Source organism: Panthera tigris, chromosome B4 (genome assembly GCF_018350195.1).
Source record: "Panthera tigris isolate Pti1 chromosome B4, P.tigris_Pti1_mat1.1, whole genome shotgun sequence".
Classification (NCBI taxonomy): domain Eukaryota; kingdom Metazoa; phylum Chordata; class Mammalia; order Carnivora; family Felidae; genus Panthera; species Panthera tigris.
Window position 1 is genome coordinate 129756948 of NC_056666.1, and position 23350 is coordinate 129780297.

The following is a 23350-nucleotide window of genomic DNA, read 5'->3' on the forward strand; positions in this document are numbered from 1 at the left end:
GAGAGACAGAGAGCGCAGGCAGGGGAGGGGCTGAGAGAGAGACACACACACAGAATCCGAAGCAGGCTCCAGGCTCTGAGCCTGACGCGGGGCTCGAACTCACGAACGGTGAGATCATGACCTGAGCCGAAGTCAGTGGCTCCACCGACTGAGCCCCCCAGGCGCTCCATAATTTTCTATGGCTGCATAACAGTATTACCACAAACTTAGCCGCTTCGCACACATTTATTATGGCAGCTGCTGTGGGTCAGGGCACCTGCCATGGCTTAGCTGGATTCTCTGGTCACTCGAGGCTCCAATAAAGGACCTAAAGCTAGCATGACAAGGACGACAGCACGGAGGGGGAGGGGTCAGTCCCAGCCCTCTTCCGCGCAGACTCTGCAGGCATCCGGCCTGACCCAGCGTGACACCCCAGTGTCCTCAGCGTTTACTGAGCACCCACCTGCCTCAACGTCAGGCTAGGGCCTGGGGTAGGTCACTGACAGACTTGGTCCCCTGGCCCTCCATGACCCTGTCTTTGCCCAGGAAGGCTGCACAGTGGCAACAGGGAACCTCCAGGAGGTGAGGCCTAGGCTCATGAGGCTGTGAGGAGAAAACAGACCTCCTGTGGCTTGGTTGGTTAAGTGTCGGACTCTTGATCTCAGCTCAGATCCTGATCTCAGGGTTGTGAGTTCAAGCCCCACGCTGGGCTCTGCACTAGGTACGAAGCCTACTTTGAAAGAAAGAAAGAAAGGAGCGAAGGAAGGAAGGAAGGGAGGGAAGGAAGGAAGAAAGGAAGAAAGAAAGAAAGGAAGAAAGGAAGAAGGGAGGGAAGGAAGGAAGAAAGGAAGGAAGGAATAAAGGGAGGGAAGGAAGGAAGGAAGAAAAGAAAGAAAAGAAGGAAGAAAGAGGGAGGGAAGGAAGAAAGGAAGGAAGGAAAGAAGGAAGGAAGAAAGGAAGGAAGGAGGGAAGGAAGGAAGGGAGAAAGAAAGGAAGAAAGAGGAAGGGAGGGAAGGAAGGAAGAAAGAGGGAGGGAAGGAAGAAGGAAGGAAGGAAGAAAGAAAGGAAGAAAGAGGAAGGGAAGGAAGGAAGAAAGAAAGGAAGGGAGGGAAGGAAGGAAGGAAGGAAGGAAGGAAGGAAGGAAGGAAGAAAGGAAGGAAGAAAGAGGAAGGGAGGGAAGGAAGGAAGAAAGAGAGAGGGAAGGAAGAAGGAAGGAAGAAAGAAAGGAAGAAAGAGGAAGGGAAGGAAGGAAGGAAGGAAGAGGAAGGGAGGGAGGGAAGGAAGGAAGAGGGAGGGAAGGAAGAAGGAAGGAAGAAAGAAAGGAAGAAAGAGGAAGGGAAGGAAGGAAGGAAGGAAGAGGAAGGGAGGGAGGGAAGGAAGGAAGAAAGAGGAAGGGAGGGAGGGAAGGAAGGAAGGAAGGAAGGAAGGAAGGAAGGAAGAGGAAGGGAGGGAAGGAAGGAAGGAAGGAAGAGAGAAAGGAAGAAGAAGGGAGGGAAGGAAGGAAGAGAGAAAGGAAGGAAGGAAGAAAGGAAGGAAGGAAGAAAGAGGAAGGGAGGGAAGGAAGGAAGAGAGAAAGGAAGAAGAAGGGAAGGAAGGAAGAGAGAAAGGAAGGAAGGAAGAAAGGAAGGAAGGAAGAAAGAGGAAGGGAGGAAGAAATGAAGAAAGAAAGAAAGAAAGAAAGAAAGAAAGAAAGGAAGGAAGGAGGAAACAGCCACCCTGAAGCACTACCAAGATAGTAAGACAGCTGACAATGTGACAGCCCTCCTCACAGCCCGAGTCTGGACATTTAGATAAGGACCTGAGCTTAGGATTCCCGTGTCAAATTCCGCCTTTGCCTTTCCTGGGGCACATATTGAAATAACCACTTAGAGCTGAGCCCGTGAAAAGTGAGGACCCTCCGCCCCAACCACCCTGTGAGTTAATGGGAACTCGCTGCCCTGCTCATCTCTCCTGCCCACGCAGGACCTGGGACAGAGGACCGCCCTTCCCCTGGCTCATCACTGCCCCCACCCCACCCATGGCTGGGATCTGGAAGTAATCAATCTTGCGACTTGATTTCCTCTGTGTGGGTGCGCTGAAACCGCCTTTAGTCGAAAGGACCACAGGGTTTTCTTTCACTTTTCCAAGAGGGGGCTCACACGCCAAGGGGGCTACCGGTTGACCTTGTGGGGGTGGCCTGTGCCCCCCTCGTTCAGCAAGTCTGATTATTCTTTTAATTTTTTAATGTGTATTTATTAGCGTCAGCAGGGGAGGGGCAGAGAGAGAGGGAGACACAGAATCGGAAGCAGGCTCCAGGCTCCGAGCCATCTGCACAGAACCCGACGCGGGACTCGAACTCACAACCCGTGAGATCATAACCTGAGCCAAAGTCGGACGCTCAACCCACTGAGCCACCCAGGCGCCCCTGAGCATCGCCTCCTCTGAGAGGCCCTAGGGCCTGTGTTGTGTGACGCCCATTCGATCCCTTCTTTGGAAGGCCAGATGCCCCCTCCACCATTCCTCCCCCCACCCCCCCGAGGGCTGGGCCTACACCGGGAGGGGGAGGGGGCTGGTGCCTGGCTATCCTTGCTTTCACTTCTCTCCACCTCCTGGGGCCCCTTCCCAGTGGGTCCCCGCGTGCTCCACCGGACATGGGACGACAACAGGCGACTTCTTCTGCCAGAACTAAATAATAGAGTGGCACCCTCAGGGCGGCCTCCCCAGCTAGGGGCTGCTCGGGAGGATTCTTGCCCCGATGGGCTCTAGGGAGTCCAGAGGAGACGGGCATAGGGGGCCGGGGTGGAAGCCAGAGAGAGGCAGGCAAACACAGCTCCTCAGAAAAAGCGGTTTATTCCAGTGTCTGGGAGGAAAGGAGAGCTTTGCCCGGCAGTTCTCAAACCTAGTCGGTCTCCTTTGCCGACGAGGTACGCGCTGTGTGTCAGACTGCGGTCACTGAACAGACGGGAGCTTCTGGCCACCGAGGAGGCCCACCGCTCAGGCCTTCCCGCGCTGCCACTGGGACACGCGGGTCTCCGGGGGGGCCCGGTGGAACCACTCGAACCAGGAGCCGTCGTAGACGGCCACGTCGGGCTTGCCGCAGAGGTAGGCGGCCAGGGCAATGTGGCAGGCGGTGACTCCCTTCCGGCAGGTGGCAATGAGGGGCTGGGCCAGATTCACCTTCTTGGCCTCGAACAGAGCACGCAGCTCCTCTGGGCTCTTCTCGAAGCCGTCCTCGGTCAAGAAGTCCACGAACGGCATGTTGACTGAGCCTCGGATGTGGCCCGGATCCAGTCCTGGGCGCAGCAGAAGGCAAAGGAGGGGAAGGACAGGGTTAAGGGCGGCCTGGGGGCCCAAACCCGCTGAGGCTATAAGGATAGGAGCTACACGAAGGAACGTAAGGCTTTTGCCCTTCTTGGAGCTCAATTTCCTCCTGGCCCAACCTACAGTCAATGCTTGAGACAGAAGCCAAAGGGCGCTCTGCCCCCAAACCCTGCCTTGAAGCAGGGATGTCCGATGCCATACCTGCTTGAGGGGACAGGGGTGAGTCTCACCTCTGCCGCTCACCAACCTTTACACTACCGTTTTACCCCGGACAACGCTTCACTTCTCTGAATCGGTTTGCCCGTCTGTAAAATGGGCCCAATGGCACACAGCTGTCTCGTAGGGTTGCTGAGAAGCGAACGCTACGAGCTGTGCTGATGGCGAAGAACACAGCGGTGGGAGAGATGGGCTGGCTCTCGGGGAGATCACAGCCAGGCGGGGAAGACAGACGCTAAACGGATAACCCCGTGATTCGTTACACATAATGTCGCTCCATTTTGCAGATGAATACGCTGAGGCTTGGCCACGCGCGATGGCTCAGCTGAGGCCACACAGAGAGGCGAAGGCAGACCCGGGATTCCACCGAGTCCCCTGAGGTTCCCGTTAAGCACATGTGACCTGGTGCTAGACGTACACTTGAATCCCAGCTCTGCCACTTACCAGCAGGGTGACCCCTTAAGTAAGTCCCGTCACTTCTCTGGGCCCCAGTTTCCCCCAGGGCTTGAACGGGAATGAGAGTACTCACGGGCAGGGGCTGTTGTCAGGGGTAAGGCCCCGACTACTGAGGCCGGCCCACCCACCCTCAGAGGCCGATGCTCTGGCCACCTCACCGCCTCCCTTGGGGGCAGGTGAGGACAGCGAGGGGTGGTCCCTGCAGGGCCGTCCTAGCAACCCTGAGAGGCTTGGCTAGGAGCACAGTGGGAGGTTTGAGCTGGTCGAGGTCCCTTCCGGAACAGTCTCCCCTCCCAGTGAGTCTGAGACCAAATGTGCTTTCAGAATAGCCAGCAAGTGGGGCAAAGGGGTCTGGGCGGAGGCCTTGGTCCCACCCTTAGCATGCCAAAGGCCACTCCTCTCTTCCTCAAACACCCCACACCCTGGCAGTCTTTGGATGCTGGGAGCGGGGCCCAAGGCAGGTCTGGGCGCCTCTTGGAGCTCCCTTTCCTCCAAAACCCCCCACCCCACCCTCTTAACCTGGCCTGTGGGACAGAGCAGGACCAAGGTGGGCAGCAGGGGGAGGGAGGGGACTGGACGAAGACACACACTGGGGCAGGGTGCAGCCAGGAGGCCCTGCATCCCTAAGCCTCAGCCTCCCCACCCGTGAAATGGACAGATAACCCCGCCTACGTCACAGGCTCATGGGGAAGATTAGCCACTGTAGGCAGAAGCCCCTAGTGACCCCGGGCACACAGTAGGTGCACAGTTATGCCAGCAATGTCCCAACCCCCATCCCCTGAAGCCAAAGAAGATTCCAAAAATCCACCGGCATGAGTCAGGGGTTCCTTTGACCGAATAGAGGTCTCCACTTATACATTCCGGGGAGTCTTTCCTGTGGGAATTTTGTCTTTTCGTCTGGAAATTTTCATTGGAGGCTGGACGCCTGCCGCCCCTACCAGGGAGAAGCCAATGGATCTGTTGGCTTCAAGGGCCTCCCGTGCCAAGAAATCCAACTTAGAAATCTTTGGGCATCCAGGCAGTGGGCTGAAAGGAAGTGCATTTCAAAGCGCGAGTGTCTGTGGCGTTCTGAATGCCGTCTTGTTTCTTTCCTCTGGTCCCCGATGCCAACAGCACCCCTGCTTTCTTGGTTGCATAAAAGGCACCTCTCAGGAGTAGAGAAGACTGGGGGTTTCCGTGACTCTGGCTTCCCAAACTGGGCCAGCCCCAGGAGGCGGGGGTCCCCCTCGTCTCTGCCAGCGAGGGCTCAGGGCCTGTCCGAGGAATTTAAATGAGCAGGTGCTGACTGCCTGTGCATGGCAAGGGCCGGGACGAACCCAGCCCAGAGAGCCTTGGAGAACAGCCGGCAGAAGGACCCAGAAGCAGGGGCCTTTTCTCCTAAGCCTAGCTTCCACTGCAGGCCCGTGGCTTTCCTCCCCCCAGCGGGCCTGCCGCCAGGCCGACACCTCTGGCCCCAGGCGTCAGGCAGTGGGTTCGCTCCAGAACCTTCCAAATCCTCACAAAGCCAGGAGATAATGGGGAGCCCAGGCTCAGAGAGGTGAGGTGGCTTACCTCAGGACACACAGGCCTGTGGAGTCAGGCATGTCCGACCCTAAAAACCTGTGTTCTTGGACCACCCTGAACCTTTCTTGGAAAGGGAGAGGAGGCAGGGGGAAAGATGAGATGACCCCTCATATTCCTCAGCTGCTCAGAGGCCTGGGACTTTGGGTTCCAGCTTTGGCCAGGAGGAGGCCAGTCACTGGGGGGGGGGGGGGGCATCGAGAGGGTGTGACCGCTGGTTGCCCCACGAGCTGGACCCTGGCCCTCGGACGCCTCTCGTCCCCACCCCTGCGCTGGGAATGTGCATTCTGCTTGCCTTCCCTGCTCCCAGAAGCTGCCCCAAGGACATGGCCTGGAGACAGTCATGCGGCGTTGAGACCAGCTGCATGACGTGTATGGGACTCAACCCAGTCAAGGCCTCCGTATAAACTTTTAAGGCTTGGCAGGTGCATGCAGAAATCTACTCATCTTGCGGCCGGTCAAGACAAGCCTTGTAAGTAAGTTCCCTTGCTTCTTAAACCTGCCACCCACATATCTGGAGCCGTCTGCCCCTTTCTTCAGTCTCCCCCTGCTCTCTGCATCTGGGGCTGGCTGAAAGTCAAGTTGGAAAGTGGGAAGAGCTGAGGTTTGAGAAGGACGAGTGGGCGTCTCCTACCCTGCCGGCTCCGGGGCCGGCAGCCAAGGTGGGAGAGCAGGGCAGTCCATCGGAGGTTAGCGTGCCCTTGTGCAAGGTGAGGAAGGCACGAGATGCTGTGGATTGAGATTCAGGAGCCTGTGACAAAGCCTGATTAGGGCGCCGAGAGGGGAATCCTTGAGCAAGCGACCAGAATCGAGGATGTTGCGGTGGAGGAGAAAGTGGAAATGCCCCCCTGCCTTCCCACCCCAAATGCAAAGCAGAACCTTAAATAGCACTTGTGGGGCGCCTGGGTGGCTCAGTCGGTTGAGCGTCTGACTCTTGACTTCGGCTCAGGTCACGATCTCCAGGTTCATGAGTTCAAGCCCCGCGTCCGGCTCTGTGCTGACCGCGCGGAGCCTGCTTGGGATTCTCTCTCTCCCTCTCTCCCGGCCCCTCCCCTGCTTGCCCTTTCTCTCTCTCTCAAAAATAGAGAAATAAGCATTTATAAATAAATAAATAAATAAATAAATAAATAAATAAATAAATAGCAATTGCCCCCAAACCTGGGGGATAATCGACATTCTTTCTCTGGAAAGTCACAGTCGTAAATTTTATCATGTCTTTGATACGTAAACACCCCAGGAGTTAACCAAAACACTATCCACAGAGACTGGAGGACAAAATCTGGGGGAGGGAGGGGGGAAGCGTACAGATTGCTCTAGAAGTTCCCTTGTCCAAAGCCTGGCCCACAGCCTTCCTAAGATTACTCATCAAAGGCTAAGTTACAGGGTCTCTGGCTGTTTCTACGTTTACATATGTCTATGGCTATGGGCTAAGTATATATGTTTTTCTACCTTCTGAAGGTATTACCAAAATTAATTTGTACAAGAGCTCTATTTAATCAACTTAAAAATAAGCTATATATCAAAGTGCACTTAGGTAAAATTGAAATTACATTTGCTCTCACCCGCCATAAAGGATAACAGTTTCTTGAACTATCAGTCCGTTCTTGACGGGATGGTCAAACAAAGATACTGTGTTTTATCGAAATAATTTCAGGGCATCTGGGTAGCTGAGTTGGTGAAGTGTCCGACTTCAGCTCAAGTCATGATCTCACAGTTCATGAGTTCGAGCCCTGCGTCGGGGTCTGTGCGGACAGCTCAGAGCCTGGCTCCTGCTTTGGATTCTGTGTCTCCCTCTTTCTCTGCCCCTCCCCTGCTCTCTCTCTCTCTCTCTCTCTCAAAAATAAACATTTAAAAAATAATAAGATAATAATTTCCTATACTTCATATAGTCTTGATCAGGTCTTTGATTACTTAAGAAAAAAGCAGAGTCTTCTCTATTAAAAGAGCTATGTTTTTGGTTTTCAGTTTTGTTTCTGTTTTTGTTTTTTTTTTTTCTACAAGCATGCAACTTCTATACCTGCCTTTGAGGCCTTTAATTGTCATTTTGGTTAAACGGATAAGTGAATATTGTTTCACGACGACCCGCGATCCTATGCGACCGTGTATTTTAAAACCTTTTGACTGAAGTCTATATTTTATTCACATTTCCTTACTTTTATGAAATGCCTTTTCTGTTCCAGGACCCCGTCTAGGAGACCACATTATATTTAATCTTCCTGTCTCCTTAGAATTCTCTTGGCTCTGACTTTTTTTTTTATATTAAATGAATGGATGTACTGTACCTGTATTCATTAACTGTAACAAATGTACCACACTAATTAATATAAGATGTTAATAATACGGGAAACTGGGTGTGGGGGTATATGGGAACTGTCCTTTCTTTGCAATTCTTTCTGCGAATCTAAAACTCTTCTATATAAATCTACAAACTAATATAAATAAATAAATAAAACCTTTTGATATTTTAGACAAAATTCCCCTAAATCAAATTCTCAATGAAACCTTACCTACCCTGGACTAACTTGGGGATTTTCCTGGACCATCTCAAAAGATTTGGGTTTTTTTCCTCCTTGTAAAAGAGAAATATGAAACTAATTAGACTCATTTCACATGTTAAATTACATGGGAAGTCAAGTAGGAAGAAATGCTAACTACATTTTCCTTAGGAAATATGTATATGGAAGCTGTTGATAGAAGTGTTCCAGAAAGTATATAAAATTCCTAAAAAGGGGGGGGGGCGCCTGGGTGGCTCAGTCGGTTAAACGTCCAACTGCTGCTCAGGTCATGACCTGGCAGTTCACGGGTTGGAGCCCCGCGTCAGGCTCTGAGCTGTCAGCCAGAGCCTGGAGCCTGCTTCGGATTCTGGGTCTCCCTCGCTCTCTGCCCCTCCCCCGCTTGTACTGTCTCTCCCTCTCAAAATAAAATGAAAAAAACCCTAAAAAATGTTCCTAAAACTCTGGTATGTCGTGGTATAACAGCATCAATTGATCACAACCTTGGTGATTACTTTAAAATATATACCCTCAAAATAACCGAATCCCCTTGTCAATTGCATTAGCATGAACTCTTACCCGGAGTTACTGCTTCACTTGGGATGCTTTTGCAAAAGCGTTCCGTCCCCCTCAGGTGTTCCACCTTCGGGGAGATTCATGGAAGAGACGGAGAAATAGAGGTTTCTGATAACTAAGATCATACCACTGACCTGAATAAGAATTAATTACACAGAGAGTCCCCCTAGGATTTTAGTCGCAGCTCTGGAAAGGGGGCAAAACCTCTGGTCACCCCCACAGAGCACCAGCTCCTGGCAGTGGGTCCACAGGGCTCCTCCGGATGGAGACTCTCGGGGAGGAGTAAGCCACGGCAGCCAGTGGGCTGAACTCAGAGGGCTCAGAGTCCCCCCGCCGCACCCTGGACTTTTGCCCTTTTTGCACCGACAGCTGGCCTATTTTAAAGGGATCAACCCTACTGGGGTTGCGGAGGGGTGGATGACCATGAGTGGGCCCTTATGGGGTCAGGGCATATGAGGGAATATTTGGGCTCGCCTGCAAGAGTCTGAGGCAGTCCTCCCCTTCTCCATATCCCGGCTCACGAGGCAGTGACACCCCCCCGGCAATCAGGAGGCTGAGGCCCTAGCCCGGGTACAACCTTCAGTAGATACAGCCGATCGGATGCACGGAGAGAGTGGCTGCCAGCGTGCCCGGGTAGGCTGGCCTATTGCCAAGGATGCTCGATTGCCCCTGAAATACAGTGATTTGGTTAATCCACTAACAGCAGGCCCCGTGTATTGTAAGCAGCACCCAAGGTGACTGGCAAAGGGGCCTGGGGTCATTCACGAGAATTCCCCATTGACGACAGAGGGGCAAATTGGTTATATTGCCTCCTCTCTCCCTCAGTGAAGGTTTTCGCTATGCTTGCTTTGTGTAGACACCGTGTCTGGCCTAGCCCAAGCTTTCCCCGATCACCAAACCAGGCTGCCACCATTAGGGGATTAGAGAAACGAAATGCCACGTTTAGACACCCTCGTCAACCAAACAGTGATTGGGGGGGTCATACTGCAAAAGGGGACAACAGAGGGGCGCCTGGGTGGCTCAGTCAGTTGAGTAGCCGGCTCTTGATTTCGGCTCAGGTGATGATCTCATGGTTCATGAGCTCGAGCCCAGCCCCCATCGGGTTCCATGGAAAGGTATCCCCTCCTGCAGTTTGCAGTGAAATATCCCACCAGGATGGGCGAGTTACTTCGCACGCCCCTGGGTGAGGGGGACCTGCCCAGTCTCCGCTGGGATCTCGTGGTCCTGCTGCAAGGGGCCTGCGAAAATGCGCAATCTCTGGAACGGAAGAGGGGAAGAGGTGGGGGTCCTGGTCGGGCACATCCTGCCCCCAGGCCCATCGCCTCCCACCTGAAAGCGCTGTTCCCCCCCCCCCCGCCCCTGCCCCTCCGGCCCCTACACGTGGTGCGCACAACCAGACAGAGGTCCTAAAGCTGACAATCTCCGTCTCCTTGAGGCCAGGTGGGCACATGCCGTTTCCCGCTTGGTACATCACTGGGCTGCTGTCTCGCTCCCCATCCTGGCGGATGTTCTAGCACACGCGCCAGCCCTTACGAAATTTACCCAGCCAGCCTTGAATGATAGTCACCAAAACCTGTCCTTGCTGAACCCTGAAATGTCTTTAACGAGAAAAGCTACCCCCCGAAACAGGATGGACTTAGACGGTGGCGCTGCCTTGCAAGGAGGCCATTATCCAAACAGAATGCTGTGTGTTCATATCTGGTGAGTCTATTAGGCATCACCTTCACTGCATCACGTGAGAATACAAGTAAATGCCCTGAATTATCTGAACCCCAGCCCAGGGGACTTAATAAACCAATGGTTCAGATGACAGGGCTCTTGATGGAAAATGCCATCCCTGACTTGGGGGTTCATTGTCTTAATTCTGTATTTTCTCTTGCATGTGCCCGTATATTGTCGCTATGGCACCTGCCTCCAATGCAGCCTCATAGCCTCCAAAGGAGCCACCACCAGGCCCCGTGAAACCCCTTGCTGACGCCTCAGGGCACAGTGCAGAAGAGGGGGCAGGCGTGTGAGGTGGTGAGAGCTGACGTGAGGGGTAGAAAGTCGGGGGAGGTCATGGAGAGCACCAGTTGACCCATGAGCTGGACCGGGACAGCTAGAGATGCCTCTCCCCCTCCCGTCCTTGGGATGTGCGTTCTGCTTGACCTCCGGGCTCCCAGAGGCTGCTCCAAGGACATGGCATTGAGATAGCGATGCGGTGTTGAGACCAGCTGGACCGTGTGTATGTGACTCAACCCAGTTAATGCCTCTGTATAAACTTTCAAGATTTGGCAGGCGGGTGCGGACATCTACCCGTCTTGCGGCCGGCCAGCCAAGACAAGCCTTGTAAGTTCCCCTGCATATGAAAACGGCCACCTACCCACCTGAAGTGGCCTGGTCTTTCTTAGGCTTTGCCCTGCCCTCTGCATCTGGGGGTAGGTTTCAGATTACCCCGGGGCGGGGGGGGGGGGGGGGGGGAGGCTCCCAGCTCCTGAGGAGGCTGTGAACACAGGATCCCATGAAGCAACACTATACCGTGAGGCTGTGACTTCCCCTCCCCCGGCCTCCCCTCTCCCCCAGTCCCTGTGTTTGTTGACACAGCAGTGGCCTTGGGAAACAGCCCCACCCTGAGGCCTGCAGCCTGGGGTCAAACCTTGGCCACTCTGCCTCCTTAGAGAACCCACTTCTCCCTTTCCCACCTGTAAACTGGGATCAGTCCTAACCCCCACCTTCCACCAGGAGAGAACATGTATAAAACACTGGGCTGATAAAAATGCCTACTAGGGGGTCGATACCCTCTTCACCCTCACTGCCCTCAAGGTTTATGAAGATAACTGGGCTGGATTGACCGTCCCCTCCTTCGCTGGCTTTCCCCGGCGCTCTATAAGGTGAGCCCGTTCCTTTCATTAAGGAGGGAAGGGTTCAGAGGCCAAGGACTCCGCGAGGCTGCATAGGGTATCATGCAAGCTCATGGGGTGTCCAAGGCCCTGCTCCCAGCTCCTGCTTCAGGACCCTCCTTCTGGGTGTTGCATCTGGACCCCGGAGCTCACGGGCTGCCTCCCTGAGCCCACCCCAAGCTGGGGACCGTGAACTCAGGGAGCCTCATGTGCCTTTGCGCCCCCAAACTATGTTGCCTGGGAGGCCAGCAAAGCCTCTTAGGGAATGAGGGAGGGGAGTGCCACTCCATGCTTTCTGGGTGCCCCTGGGCTTTGCAGAGCTCCCCCCCCCCTTTTCAAAATACCCCTCCAGCCAGGTGGGGAGGGCTGGGCTTTCCTCTTCTCGTTTTACAATGAGGGAACCCAGAGAGGCCAAGACATCGGGTTGAGATCCCCCCACACAGGGGGGGCTGACCTCTCCTGAGGATCCATGCTCCCTGGGATCTGGAGGCGGTGGGAGGAGGGAGAATGGGGAGGGACTCTTCTCTGAGCCTCAGTGTCCTCATCTCTAAAATGGGAGTGAGGAGATTGGATCTGACACCTCTTTGCTTATTTCCAGCTTGCTTCAGGGCAAGCCCGGAGGCAGCAAGGGAATCAACTCTACCTTTCATCTCCCAAGGGGCACCGGAAGTTCTAAGGAGAGAAGACGTGTGGAACCGAGGCAAGGGTGGGGCTGCTGGAAGGGCCGGGCCAGAAGTCTCTGAATCTTCAACTCCAGACCTTCAGAGAGCAAGGGGTGGGGGGACATGGGACCTGGAAGAAGTCCAGGACTTTGCCACTAACTGGTCATGTGGCCTTGACCTGCCCCTGCCTCTGTGTGCCTCAGTCTCCCCTCTGTCCCATGAGGTGATCTTTCAGGACCTCCAGCCCGGAGAGTGTCCAAAACTGTTGTCACAGAGTCCTCTCCCCTCAGAGGCACAGAAAGTCAGGAAAAATGTTGCACGGGAGTTAGATTCTGCAGACCCTGCCCGAGGACAGAGCCCAGAGCCAGGAGGTGCCGATCATTCTGAGGGCTCAGGCCAGCCGGGGCCACCAGAGACCCCCAAAGCAGTGAGGTCCCGGCCACCAGAGGTGCCCAGGCAGGGGCCGGAGGAAACCTAGCAGGGTGATGGTGAGACTGCTATGGTTCTCTGTTAGGAGGTTCTAGAACTCAGCATGTCCTCTCCTGAGACTCCCCCCACCTCCAGCAATGTAGAACCCCCCAGGCCTGCCCTTTGTCCGCAGCAGAGGATTCGCGAGCCACCTCCCTGTGGATGCCTGGCTTAGAGCACTGGTTTGAAACCAGTCGGCCCTGGGCAGAATTCCTGACTCTGCCACTTAACAGAGCCAGTAACTTAATGTCCTCACTTCTCAGTTTCCCCCTCTCTAAAATGGGGATATTAGGCCTTCTCGGATGAAGGACAGGATGAGACAATGCAATGTGAACTACTCAGCACGAAATGGCAGCTACTCTTAATAGCTCTGCAAACAGGCTGCAGCTGTTTGGAAAGGTCAGGGGGTCCGGGAGGGCTGGAAGGAGGGAGGGGGTGCTGCGGGAAGGGCAGGGTTGATGTCTGTGGGGGTTTCCGGGGAACCGGAGCGGGCCCAACAAGCTAGGTGTCCTTGGGAGCTTTGCACAGAGATGCACGTGTTGGCTCATGGGCATACCTTTGGGCATGTGGGGGAGGAGCGCCTGGGCAGGGACGTGGGTGGAGATGTCACCAGTCACCTCTGCTGATGCCACCCCATGCGGATACCAGGTTGCTAGTTAGCATGTGGCTATGGGAACACGTATGTAGGTCCTCATGCATCACAGCTGAAAAAGCTTTTGGATTTGGCTCTATTCTCTCATTTCACAGATGCAGACTGGGGCCCACGTATGGGGGAACTGAGGGCAAAAGCTGGAGAGGGTCCCAGACATCCCTGCTCTCCATCATTTCATTGGGCAGTACCCCCCCCCCCCCCAGGGATCACCCACCCAGCAGGACACGTACCTACTGCGTCTGGCTCTGGCTCGGTGCCCAGGTACCGTCCTTGGGACCGGGCATCCACCAACTGGAACCTCTTAGACTCAAGGTTCTCCAGCACCTGCTCGTAGGTCTTGAGCAGGGAGCGGTCCAGTGTGGCTTCGAAGTTAGCCGGCTCTGGGCGTGAGGGCTCAGATGTCACCGGGTGGCCCTCCTTCAGCCAGTTCCGGAAGCCGCCGTTGAGCACCGACACGGTGCGGTGGCCGAACACACGGAACATCCACCAGACCCGCGGCGCATAGAAGGAGCCCAGGTGGTCACCATCGTAAACCACCACGTGGGTCTGGTTGCTGATGCCCAGGCGGCCCACGTAGTGGGCGAAGTCGGCCTCGCTGGGCAGCATCATCTCGTAGGGCGACGCCACGTTCCGGCACTCCTCTATATCAAAGAAGGAGGCGCCGGGCACATGGCGCTCCAGGTACTCCTTGCGGGCCTCGCGGGTGCCCGGCGAGTACCAGGACGCGTCCAGCACCCGCAGGCCAGGCCCCAGCTTGCCAGCCCGAACCGACTCCGCCAGCCACTTGGTGGAGACCAGCGCCCGGTAGAGCACCTGATGGACCATGGTTTCAGCTCTGCGCATCACCTGGCGCGGGTGGAAACCAGGAAAAGAGAGCAGCGTGTGAGGGCCGTGCGTGCAGGGCAGCGGGACCTGGGAGGAGCTTTTTCCCACCGCGCTCCCCGCAGGGCGGCGTGTTTGCAGCGGCCCAGCCACCCGGCAGGGCCCGGGCACCCAGTGGGAAGGTTTGCATTCCCTAAGGAAGGGCTGCTCCGCCCCTCCCTGGGGCCCCGGGCCGAAGGGGGCGGGGCGAGAGCTCCCCGGAGCCCCACTGGGGGAGCTGGCCCGGAGGGCATCTGGCTCCGGAAGCTACCATACAGGCGTTGGAGGTCCTGCCAGAAGAGAGAGGCGAAAAGATGGCCAGGAGGTGGGAGGAAATGACATGTGGAGCGGAGGAGCCCCCTTTGTTGGGAGGGTAGGGGAGTGGGCGCCTGGGGGGAGGGGTCGCTGGAGCCCGCAGAGGCCCTCGCTCGCGCCCCCGGCAAGCGCGCCCGCGGCCAATCTCCGCAGCCTGGGCGGACTCGCCCGCCTCCAGACTCGCCCCGGCTCGGTACCCTAGCTGGGTCGGAGGCTCCCAGGGCACCCCGTCCCGCTTTCGCCAGGGGGACCCTCCCCTGGGTTGCCGGGGCCAGATCGGAGGCCCAATCCCGAGCGGCCGGGGTGCCTGGCCGCCGCCCCACCCGGCCGCACTCACTCGCCCTCGCCGCAGCCCTGGCGCTCGCCCCCGACCGCCGGAGAAGTTGGCGGGTTCAAACCCAGAGCTCACAACTCCCCGGCCGGCCCGCACCATCGCGCCGCCGCCGGAGGGGGGAACGGCGCGCCGCCCGCCACGCCCCCGCCTCGTGCAGTCCCGCCGCGGCCGCCCCCCCCGCGCCGTCCCACCGCGCGCAGCGCCACTCGGACCCCGGGGACCCGCCGGGAGGGCGCGGGGGGCGCGGGGGCGGCGCGGGGCGGGACGCGGCGGCGCGGGTGTCCCCCTGGCCCAGAGAGTGGAAGGCGCGAGCCGCCGCGGCTCCGAGTGGCCGCGGCGGTGGGCAGTGCTCGAGTCTCCTCCCTTCGGCCGGCGTCAGGTTGGTGGCGGGAGGAGGGGACGACTTCGGGCGCGGGGAGGGGGCGCCCTGCTCTGGGGCCATGACCGAGCCCGGAAGCGCGGAGCCCGAGACCGGGGTAACTGCTGCGGCGTCGCGCTTGCCTTTCTCTGGGGGGAGGTCGATCATCGGGGTGCGCGGCGCGGGGCTCCCCCGCGGGGCCAGAGCGGAGTAGGGGGCTGCAGTCTAGGAGGGAAGACGCGCCCCGGAGTTCGCCCTAAGGATGGCTGTCCGCCGCCGCTCGGGGCGGCCTGCTGGGTGACGTCCGAGTGAGTGGCGGGTGGGGAGGTGGGGGGGGGGTAGGGGTGGAGTGGGGGGGTCACCTGGTGCCACCATAGAGGGTAAGAGGGAGGGAAGAGGACCAATGAAACCCCACAGAGAGGCCAGGGAGACAAGGCCGAGGCTCCAAGAGGAGAAACTGGCAAAGAACTTGCCGGAGCAAAACGAAACTAACATTGGCCAAGGCCTGCTCGGTGAGATACTTCGCTCCTAGGGCCTTACTGACTTCTCACAACAACCCTACGGAGTAGGCCAGAAACTTTACATTTCGAGAGCAGACAGACAGGCCTAGCTGGTTACCCCACGGGCACACCAAGCAATTGAGGCCCATCGGATCTGCCTCAGTTTACCTGGCTCCACCCCAAAGCCTCATGCTTTTCAAAATAATTGCCTTTGTTTTTAATTAACCTATTTAATTATAAGGTTATAGCGTTTGATTTTTAACAATGGGCTGCGTTTAACAACCAGGCGACATCATTCCTGAAAAATCTTAACAACTGGTCCTTGCAAGCTGGTGGCTCACCCCTGCTCTCCTGAGCTGCTTTTGCATTCGTGTTACATATGTCCCGAATGCTTTTTCTCCTCGCCCTTGGAAAGGCTCTTTTTTATTCTGAAATAATGCTAGTCTCACAGGAAGTTGAGAAATTCATACTTTGACAAGCATTTGGCCTCCAGAATCTTCCGAACTTTGTGCTTGGCCCTGACGTGCAGAGGAGGGGTACCAGGAAGGAGCAGACTAGGGGGAAGTCCTCGAGGATAGCCCAGTCTGCCTGGAGCCCCTCTTCTTCCAGGGCCCCCCCCCAGATGGCAGCCTGGGGCTCACACTTCCCCTAGTGGGTATAGACACTCGCGAGATACAGCTAGGGCTGTCCTGTGGGTCCTGGAGTCCTTCACTCCCAGAGCACCCCCACCCAGAGCACCCCCACCTGAGGTGGTCCAGGCTTGGCGAGTGGGCCAGGACCTGGGCCCCGCCCTTCGGTGACACACAGCCTGCTCCCCGGACCCTCCCCTGCCTCCTGCAGTCCTTTGTGAGAACTGACCATCAAGCGGGGGGGGGGGGGGGGGGGTGCTGGGTGACCCCAGACCTCCCAAGTCCCACCCAATCCTGAAATTCTTAAGATTCTAGATGTGTTGTTGTTGTTGTTGAAAGGCCACCTATGGGAATAACTTTTCAGAAATCATTGGGTTTTTATTAAGCCGTTTTTAATGATTATTGACACCGGCCATTTGTAGTGCATCATGATGGCCCCTCGACAGTCATTAACTGTTCATTAATCTCCACCGTAAGAGCTGAAGGTTGGAAGCTCCATTATAAGAAGTGAAAATGGCCGGGGAGCCTACCATGCCCACCCTCGCACGGCTAGTTAAGGAGCCGAGTGATTCGCACTAACTTGAGGCCGGGGCTCTGATTCCCAGTCCAGGGTTCTTTCTACTCTAAATGGATCCTTGGATAGAAAACCAGGAGCCCCAAGAATCCCAGGGGGCAGGAGCCACTGTGGTTCCCAGATGGGTTCTTCAAGAAGGGACCCGCAGCATCCACCAACACTATTCAGCTGTGGTAGGACCCACGGGCACTGAGATCGCCCCTTAGCCAAAAAAAAGCCACCTCGGGGCAGCCTCCTCATCCTGAAGGTCAAGCGGCAGTTTCCTGGGCCCCTGGAAAAGTCAAATCAGTTTGCACGCACTTCCTCCTCCTCCAGGAAGACTTCCCACTTCCTCTGCTCCCACCCTAGGCTGAGGTATCGGTCCCTGGTGCTTACACTGAACCCCAGACTTTCTTCAATGCTGCTGTCCTTTGGGCAGGCCCGTGGCCTGTCTTTACCCGCCACAGCCCCCCGTCCTCCGGGGCCTGGCAACGTTAAGAGTTTCTCAGTGTCCAGCACAAGGCCTGGCCGCGTGGGTGGAGTTGAGTTCCTAAAAGCCAGACTGGGAGAGGCTGGGTACGAGGCGTAACACTGTGGACTGATTAGGCCCTGGTCATCACCGACCCGCGGCTGGGGAAGAGGTCCAGCCTCCGGAGCTGACCAGCTGTGTGAGCAAGGCCAAAGCACATCTCTAGTTGCCTCGCGCAGAAGGCAGACATCGTCATATGCCCACCACTAAAGGCCACAGGGCTTAGCGTGTGGCCTGGCCCACGAAGCACCTGTTCTCTCCCCACCCCTTCTCTGTGGCAGGACGGCCTGGAATGGATGGTAAGGTCACGCCCTGCCAACAGGGTATGGGGGTTGACCTGCGGCTCAGGCTCCACCCACCCAAGTCACATGCCCTGACGGAGGGGGCACCTTTCCCTAACCCGCGCGGAGGCACCTGACGAACTAGGGGCTGTCTGCACAGGCGCCCAACACATTCAGGGCATCCTGGCCCTGGCAGGCTGTGGCCTGCGTGTCATGTCGTGGGCTGTGTGTACTCTCAGTGGCTGGCCCGCAGGGGAGTGGAAGGGACTGGGGTGGGGGGGGGGGGTGGGGAGGCGCTGTCCCTGTTGCTGCTGCTGCCCCGAGTTTCAGAGACTCAGTTCAGGCCCAAGGGGCAAAATCTGACCTGGCTGGACCCCCAGGGCCTGCACGGCACTGGCCAGCGAGAGTCAGGATTCTGGTGTCGCCGCCACTTTAGCTGTTGACCTTGGCCGCCGGAGCCTTTGAACCTCAGTGCCGCCCTCCCTGACAGTGAGAATATCCCCTACCAACCTTCCGGAGGCTACTTGTCCGGCGAATAATTGAGAGCCTACTCTGTGTCCTGCAGGGTTCCGAGGTATTGTGAGAGGAAATGATACATAGCAAGGAGTCAGTAAATTCAGCTACTATTTCCCGTGAGGCTGCTTATATAAACGTTTGATGAAGAAGTTTACAAATTCCACCAGGGACCTTGGGGAGGGGCTGAGACTTTGCCCTCTGCTTGTCTTCCCGTGCTTGAACCTGTCCCTACCGCCCCCCCCGACCCCGGCAAGCGGCGATGAAGGGTCCGCCTGGCCCCCTCCAAGGGGTCAGGGTCATTCCGTTGCTCTTCCCCGTGTAGGTGTCCTGGGTGGGAGGGAGGGGGGGAGGGGAGGCCCCGGTGACCGAAGTCTGCCCCTGGGGTTGCCTCTGCCGGTTTTCTGTGTTCCCTGGACTCTGCCCTCCCGGGGCTCCACCGCCCCTGCGGGCTAGTGCCAGACCCAGCGGTGCGGGCATGTGCAGCGACCTGGCCGGCCTCTTCCTCGATTCCCTCCTGACATCCTCCCTGTCGCCCAGGCTTGCAGCCCCGGTGTCGCCACCATGCCCCCACAGCAGCTCTTCCGCGCGCTCGTGTCGGCGCAGTGGGTGGCCGACGCGCTGCGGACCCCGCGCGCGGGACAGCCCCTGCAGCTGCTAGACGCCTCCTGGTACCTGCCCAAGCTGGGCCGCGACGCGCGCCGCGAGTTCGAGGAGCGCCACATCCCCGGCGCCGCCTTCTTCGACATCGACCAGTGCAGCGACCGCACGTCCCCCTACGACCACATGCTGCCCAGCGCGGCGCACTTCGCGGAGTACGCGGGCCACCTGGGCGTGGGCGCCGCCACCCACGTCGTGATCTACGACGCCAGCGACCAGGGCCTCTACTCTGCGCCGCGCGTCTGGTGGATGTTCCGCGCCTTCGGCCACCGCACCGTGTCGCTGCTCGACGGCGGCTTCCGCCACTGGCTCCGCCTGGGTCTCCCGCTGAGCTCGGGGAAGAGCCGCCCGGCGCCCGCCGAGTTCCGAGCCTCGCTTGACCCCGCCTTCGTCAAGACGTACGAGGACATGAAGGAGAACCTTGAATCCCGGCGCTTCCAGGTGGTGGACGCCCGCGCCGCCGGCCGGTTCCGCGGCACCGAGCCCGAGCCCCGAGACGGTAACAAACACGCGCAAAGGGGCGGGAGGTCACTTGGGGCGCGGGGTCAGGGGCGCGCTGAGCCCTGCCTCGGCCTCGCCTTTGAAGGACGCCGCATGGGGCGGGGCCGTGAGATGTGGTTTCCAGTCGTCTCACTCTCTCAGCCTCCCGGGCTTTATTCCTTAAAAGTGGACACGAATACTTGCTTCGCCCCCAAACTCATTGGGAACCCAGGGTGCCCTGTATTAGGATGAGAAGCCAAACAGCCCCACCCCAATTCTGCGGATGTAGGGCGGTTTCTGCGGAACAGGAGGGGCGGCAGGAAAAGCCCCCAAAGGGATGGGGCCTGATCGGGTGTACCCACCCCCGCTGTTGATGGAGGCAGACTGGAGGAGGAGGAGGAGGGGGAGGAGTCTGGGGTAGGGGAGTGGATGAAAGGCCCCTAAGAGGGGTCAAGGCTTGCAGAAGGCACGAGAGAGGGGCCGTGCGCGCGCGCGGGATCACCGGTCCCAGGTTGGAGAGAAACTGACTAGAGGTGGCTGCTGGCCTGGGTTGGAGCAGAGCCCTGTGTCTGGGAGCTGAATTCTCCAGGCAAGGAGACCACAGGGAAGCCCTGGATGACGTGGGCAGGGCTCCCCGCAAACGGGTAGGCCAATGGCCACGGTCGTGTGAGCCTTTCAATGACCCCGACAGATGGGTGCCGTCATTGTACCCAGGAGGAAATGGAGTCTCAGAATGGCTACCTTGCTGGAGGTCAGGAAGCAGCCCGGCCAGGCGCTGGGGCGGTACAATTTAACTGCAGTGAGCAAGCAGTCATTACCCAGCCTTTTGTCTCTGGTGCCTTTTTCAGGGAGGATGCAAGGAAGTTGCTACTTGGTCTTGGGAGTCTGTCCCTGAATGGCATCCGCCTCCCTACCGCCCCTGAATGAGGGTGGGGCTTCTGTTCAGTGCTTACAAAGTGGCTTGGGCCCATCCCGTCCCCTCACTGTTCCGCATGGCCCCAGGGTAAGGGTCGGCCCTGCTCCCTGTGCATCCCCGAAGACTGACCCAACAGCTGGCATGGGATCAACGTCCCAGAGAGATCTGGGGACTCGAGAAGGACCCCGCTGCATGGAACCGTGCAGAGCAGTGTTGACCTGAGATCCAACCGTAGGGCACTGCTGATAGCCAGCCATTTTGGAACCCGCATAGGTGACAATTTTATGTGGTTCCACCTTGAACCCGTTAGGTCCTTCAGCTCAGCCCTTTGGGGGAGGGGGTGGGGGCAGTGAGCCACTTGGCCGGTCACCTAATCTAGTCTCTGAACTGCAGCGTTTGCGTGTGCAAAATCAGAGGAGAAACAGGGCTTGGTAAGGATGCGGTGAGCGTCAAACGTCAAACGAGAAGAAACGTATAGAGCGCTCAGCACACATAAGGCGCCCTCAAGGAGGGTGACGTAATTCCTGTGTGCTTCGTCCGTGCTCCTGGCGCTTTACAGAGGCGCTTAAATGCTCACCCCTCCTGCTTGCTCACCCTGTAAAGGAAGAGATGATGGCACACACCTAGCAGGCTTGTTGTAGAGACCGACCGAGCCAGTGCGCGTAAAAGCTGGATCTAGATCAGTGGAGGGCATCACGGCGTTGCCGTCGTTCAGCAGGGGTGGGGGAAGCCTGCTTTGCTTGGCGGGGTTCGAGGCGCGGGGACAGCCCTGCTCGACAGCGGCCAACCTGGGTCGAGAGCTTGCTCTCCTTCCTTGCTCCAGTTTGGTCTCTACGTGATGTGTCTCAGTGAGGCTTTGCTGCACCTAACTGGGGGTGCAGGGCGCGTTCCAACCTCACCAGGGGGCTCAGAGCGCTGGCCGGGTGCTGAGGTCTAGCAGTAACTGTCGACACGGGTCCGCAGCTCTCTGTAGGAGTGTCACCCGCTGCAGGGGGAAATCAAGGCAGAAGCCACGAGGCTAGAGCCTCACCCTAGAGTCTGAATGGCCGGGATTTTTGAATCATGGGCTGTGAGGGTTTATTTTGTTGCGAGTCTCCGTCCTTGGCGTGCAAATGGGAATATTACTAACACCTGCCCCTCAGAGGGTGGTGAAACCAAAATGACCGGGTTTAGGGGAATGGCCCTCTTTATGAACAGCGTTCTAGCCTTGCCCTCTAGGGTTCTTGTGCTAGGATCAAAATGATCTTTTGAAAACGGAAGTCTGGTTTCCCCCTGCAGTCAGGTCAAAGCCCTACGTCTTTTTTTTTTTTTTTAATGTTTATTTATTTTTGGGAGAGAGAGAAAGAGACAGAATGTGAGTGGGAGAGGGGCAGAGAGCGGAGACAAAGAATCTGAAGCTGGCTCCAGGCTCTGAGCTGTCAGCACAGTGCCCGACATGGGGCTCGAACCCATGAACTGAGAGATCATGACCTGAGCCGAAGTTAAACGCTCAACCCACTGAGCCACTCGGGTGCCCCAAAGCCCTACGTCTTAATCCAGTCCTGCTACGGTGTTCCCGTGTCTCCTGGTTCCTCTTGGGCCTCGACCTCCCCCCATGTCTGGGCTTTGGCCCAATGACTTTTACCCCCTCTAAAGACTCCCCTTCCCCAGCCTGGCGTGCCCTCAGCCCCCACTGCCCAGACCTCTCTACCTGATAGAACTCTGCTCACCCTCTGGGGCCCCTCTGACTCGGGCAAGTTAGTCTGTGTGCCTCACGCTCCTCGTCTGTGTAAAAGGGAGGATGATCATTTCTGTCCCCTAGAGTCCAGGGGGGAGAAAATACAGCAGAGGGGCTCCGCACAGTGCCCGGCACAAAGTAAGCGCTCAGTAACACGAGCCATCATGATTACTGTTAATACCTCTTATAATATGCCCCCATAACCCCCCGCAGGGTGTAACACCCTCATACTCATAATGGCTCAGTTATTGCCTGTCTGCCCTGCCAGATCAATTTCTGTAGGACAAGTGCAATGACTCCTGGCCAGGCGGAGGGCTTACTTATCTTTGTTGCCCCCAGGGCGCATAGGTGATCGGGAAACTGGGGGCAGAGTGAGGCTCTGGTGGGGTCTGAGTCTTGGGTTCCAATTCTAGCCAGCAATTTGCTGGATGCGGGACCTTGGGCAGTACGGAACCTCAGCATCTCTGTCCGTAAAACGGGAATGCCTGTGAATAACGCCTGGGTTGCCTGGCTGTGAGGACTACACGAGATGATGCACATAGATGGTTAGCTCCGTGGGCGCATGGGAGGCTCCCAGTACCCAGGGGCCATTCATACCCCCTTTGTATGTGTTCCCTCCTTCCTGCCCTCCTGCTGCAGGCATCGAACCTGGCCACATCCCCGGCACTGTGAACATCCCCTTCACGGACTTCCTGACCCAGGAGGGCCTGGAGAAGAGCCCCGAGGAGATCCGCCGTCTGTTCCAGGACAAGAAGGTGGATTTGTCCCAGCCACTGGTGGCCACGTGCGGCTCCGGCGTCACAGCCTGCCACGTGGCACTGGGGGCCTACGTCTGCGGCAAGCCCGACGTGGCCATCTATGATGGCTCCTGGGTAGAGTGGTACATGCGAGCCCAGCCAGAGGAAGTCATCTCCGAGGGCCGGGGGAAGACCCACTGAGGGGAGGGTCAGGACACGGGAGGCAGCGCCCAGCCTGGTTGTTCTGACTCTGCCTCGACCGAGAGAGTGTTTCTTCCTGCAAGTCAGGTGGCGCAGAGGGCGACATCCCAGAGGCCAGGAGTTCTGTCGACCTGCGGGCTCCCAGCCGATGCCGGAGAGAAGGTGGTGGTGGGACAGAGGGAGGCAGCGCCCCACGTGCTGAGCGGGGATCCTGCCTCCCTTCTGTTTTCCCTGTTGAAGAAATAAAACAGCACAGTGCTAAATGCTGCCAACTGTGGGGCTGCCTGGTTTTCCTAAGGAGCCGGTGGTTCCAGAATGCCCAGCAAAGGGAGCTCGGTGGAGCCTGAGGGTCTGGGGGATCCTGCCCCTGCCTTCCGAGCAGGGCTGGAGCCCCAGAGCCCTTCTAGTCCTGTGAGCAGAATGCCCCCAGCCAACCATCCTCCACCCCATAATGCTGGGGGTCTCCCCTTCTGGCTTCTGGGCTACTGAAAGGTGAATCTTGCTGTGATAAGGAAAACCTCTGCCT

General features: G+C 57.5%; 2 protein-coding genes across 5 annotated transcripts; one reads left to right on the forward strand and one right to left on the reverse strand.

Annotated features, from left to right (window-relative positions):
* Positions 1 to 2806: 2806 nt before the first annotated feature.
* TST (thiosulfate sulfurtransferase) lies at positions 2807 to 14841 on the reverse strand. The gene is made up of 3 exons (XM_042993187.1): positions 14754 to 14841; positions 13471 to 14086; positions 2807 to 3251 (listed from the first exon to the last, which is right to left on the reverse strand). Exons 2-3 carry the CDS (start codon positions 14081 to 14083, stop codon positions 2953 to 2955), a joined length of 912 nt encoding a protein of 303 aa, XP_042849121.1. The 5' UTR covers positions 14084 to 14086; positions 14754 to 14841; the 3' UTR covers positions 2807 to 2952.
* On the forward strand, positions 14186 to 23096 carry MPST (mercaptopyruvate sulfurtransferase). Of its 4 annotated transcripts, none has more exons than XM_042993186.1 (3): positions 14186 to 14426; positions 18654 to 19272; positions 22526 to 23096. In XM_042993186.1, exons 2-3 carry the CDS (start codon positions 18678 to 18680, stop codon positions 22822 to 22824), a joined length of 894 nt encoding a protein of 297 aa, XP_042849120.1. In that variant the 5' UTR covers positions 14186 to 14426; positions 18654 to 18677; the 3' UTR covers positions 22825 to 23096. The 4 variants fall into 4 exon arrangements, with proteins under 4 accessions (XP_042849120.1, XP_042849119.1, XP_042849117.1 ...); XM_042993185.1 differs by lacking the exon at positions 14186 to 14426 and adding an exon at positions 15063 to 15129; XM_042993183.1 differs by lacking the exon at positions 14186 to 14426 and adding an exon at positions 15136 to 15226.
* The last annotated feature ends 254 nt before the right edge of the window (positions 23097 to 23350 follow it).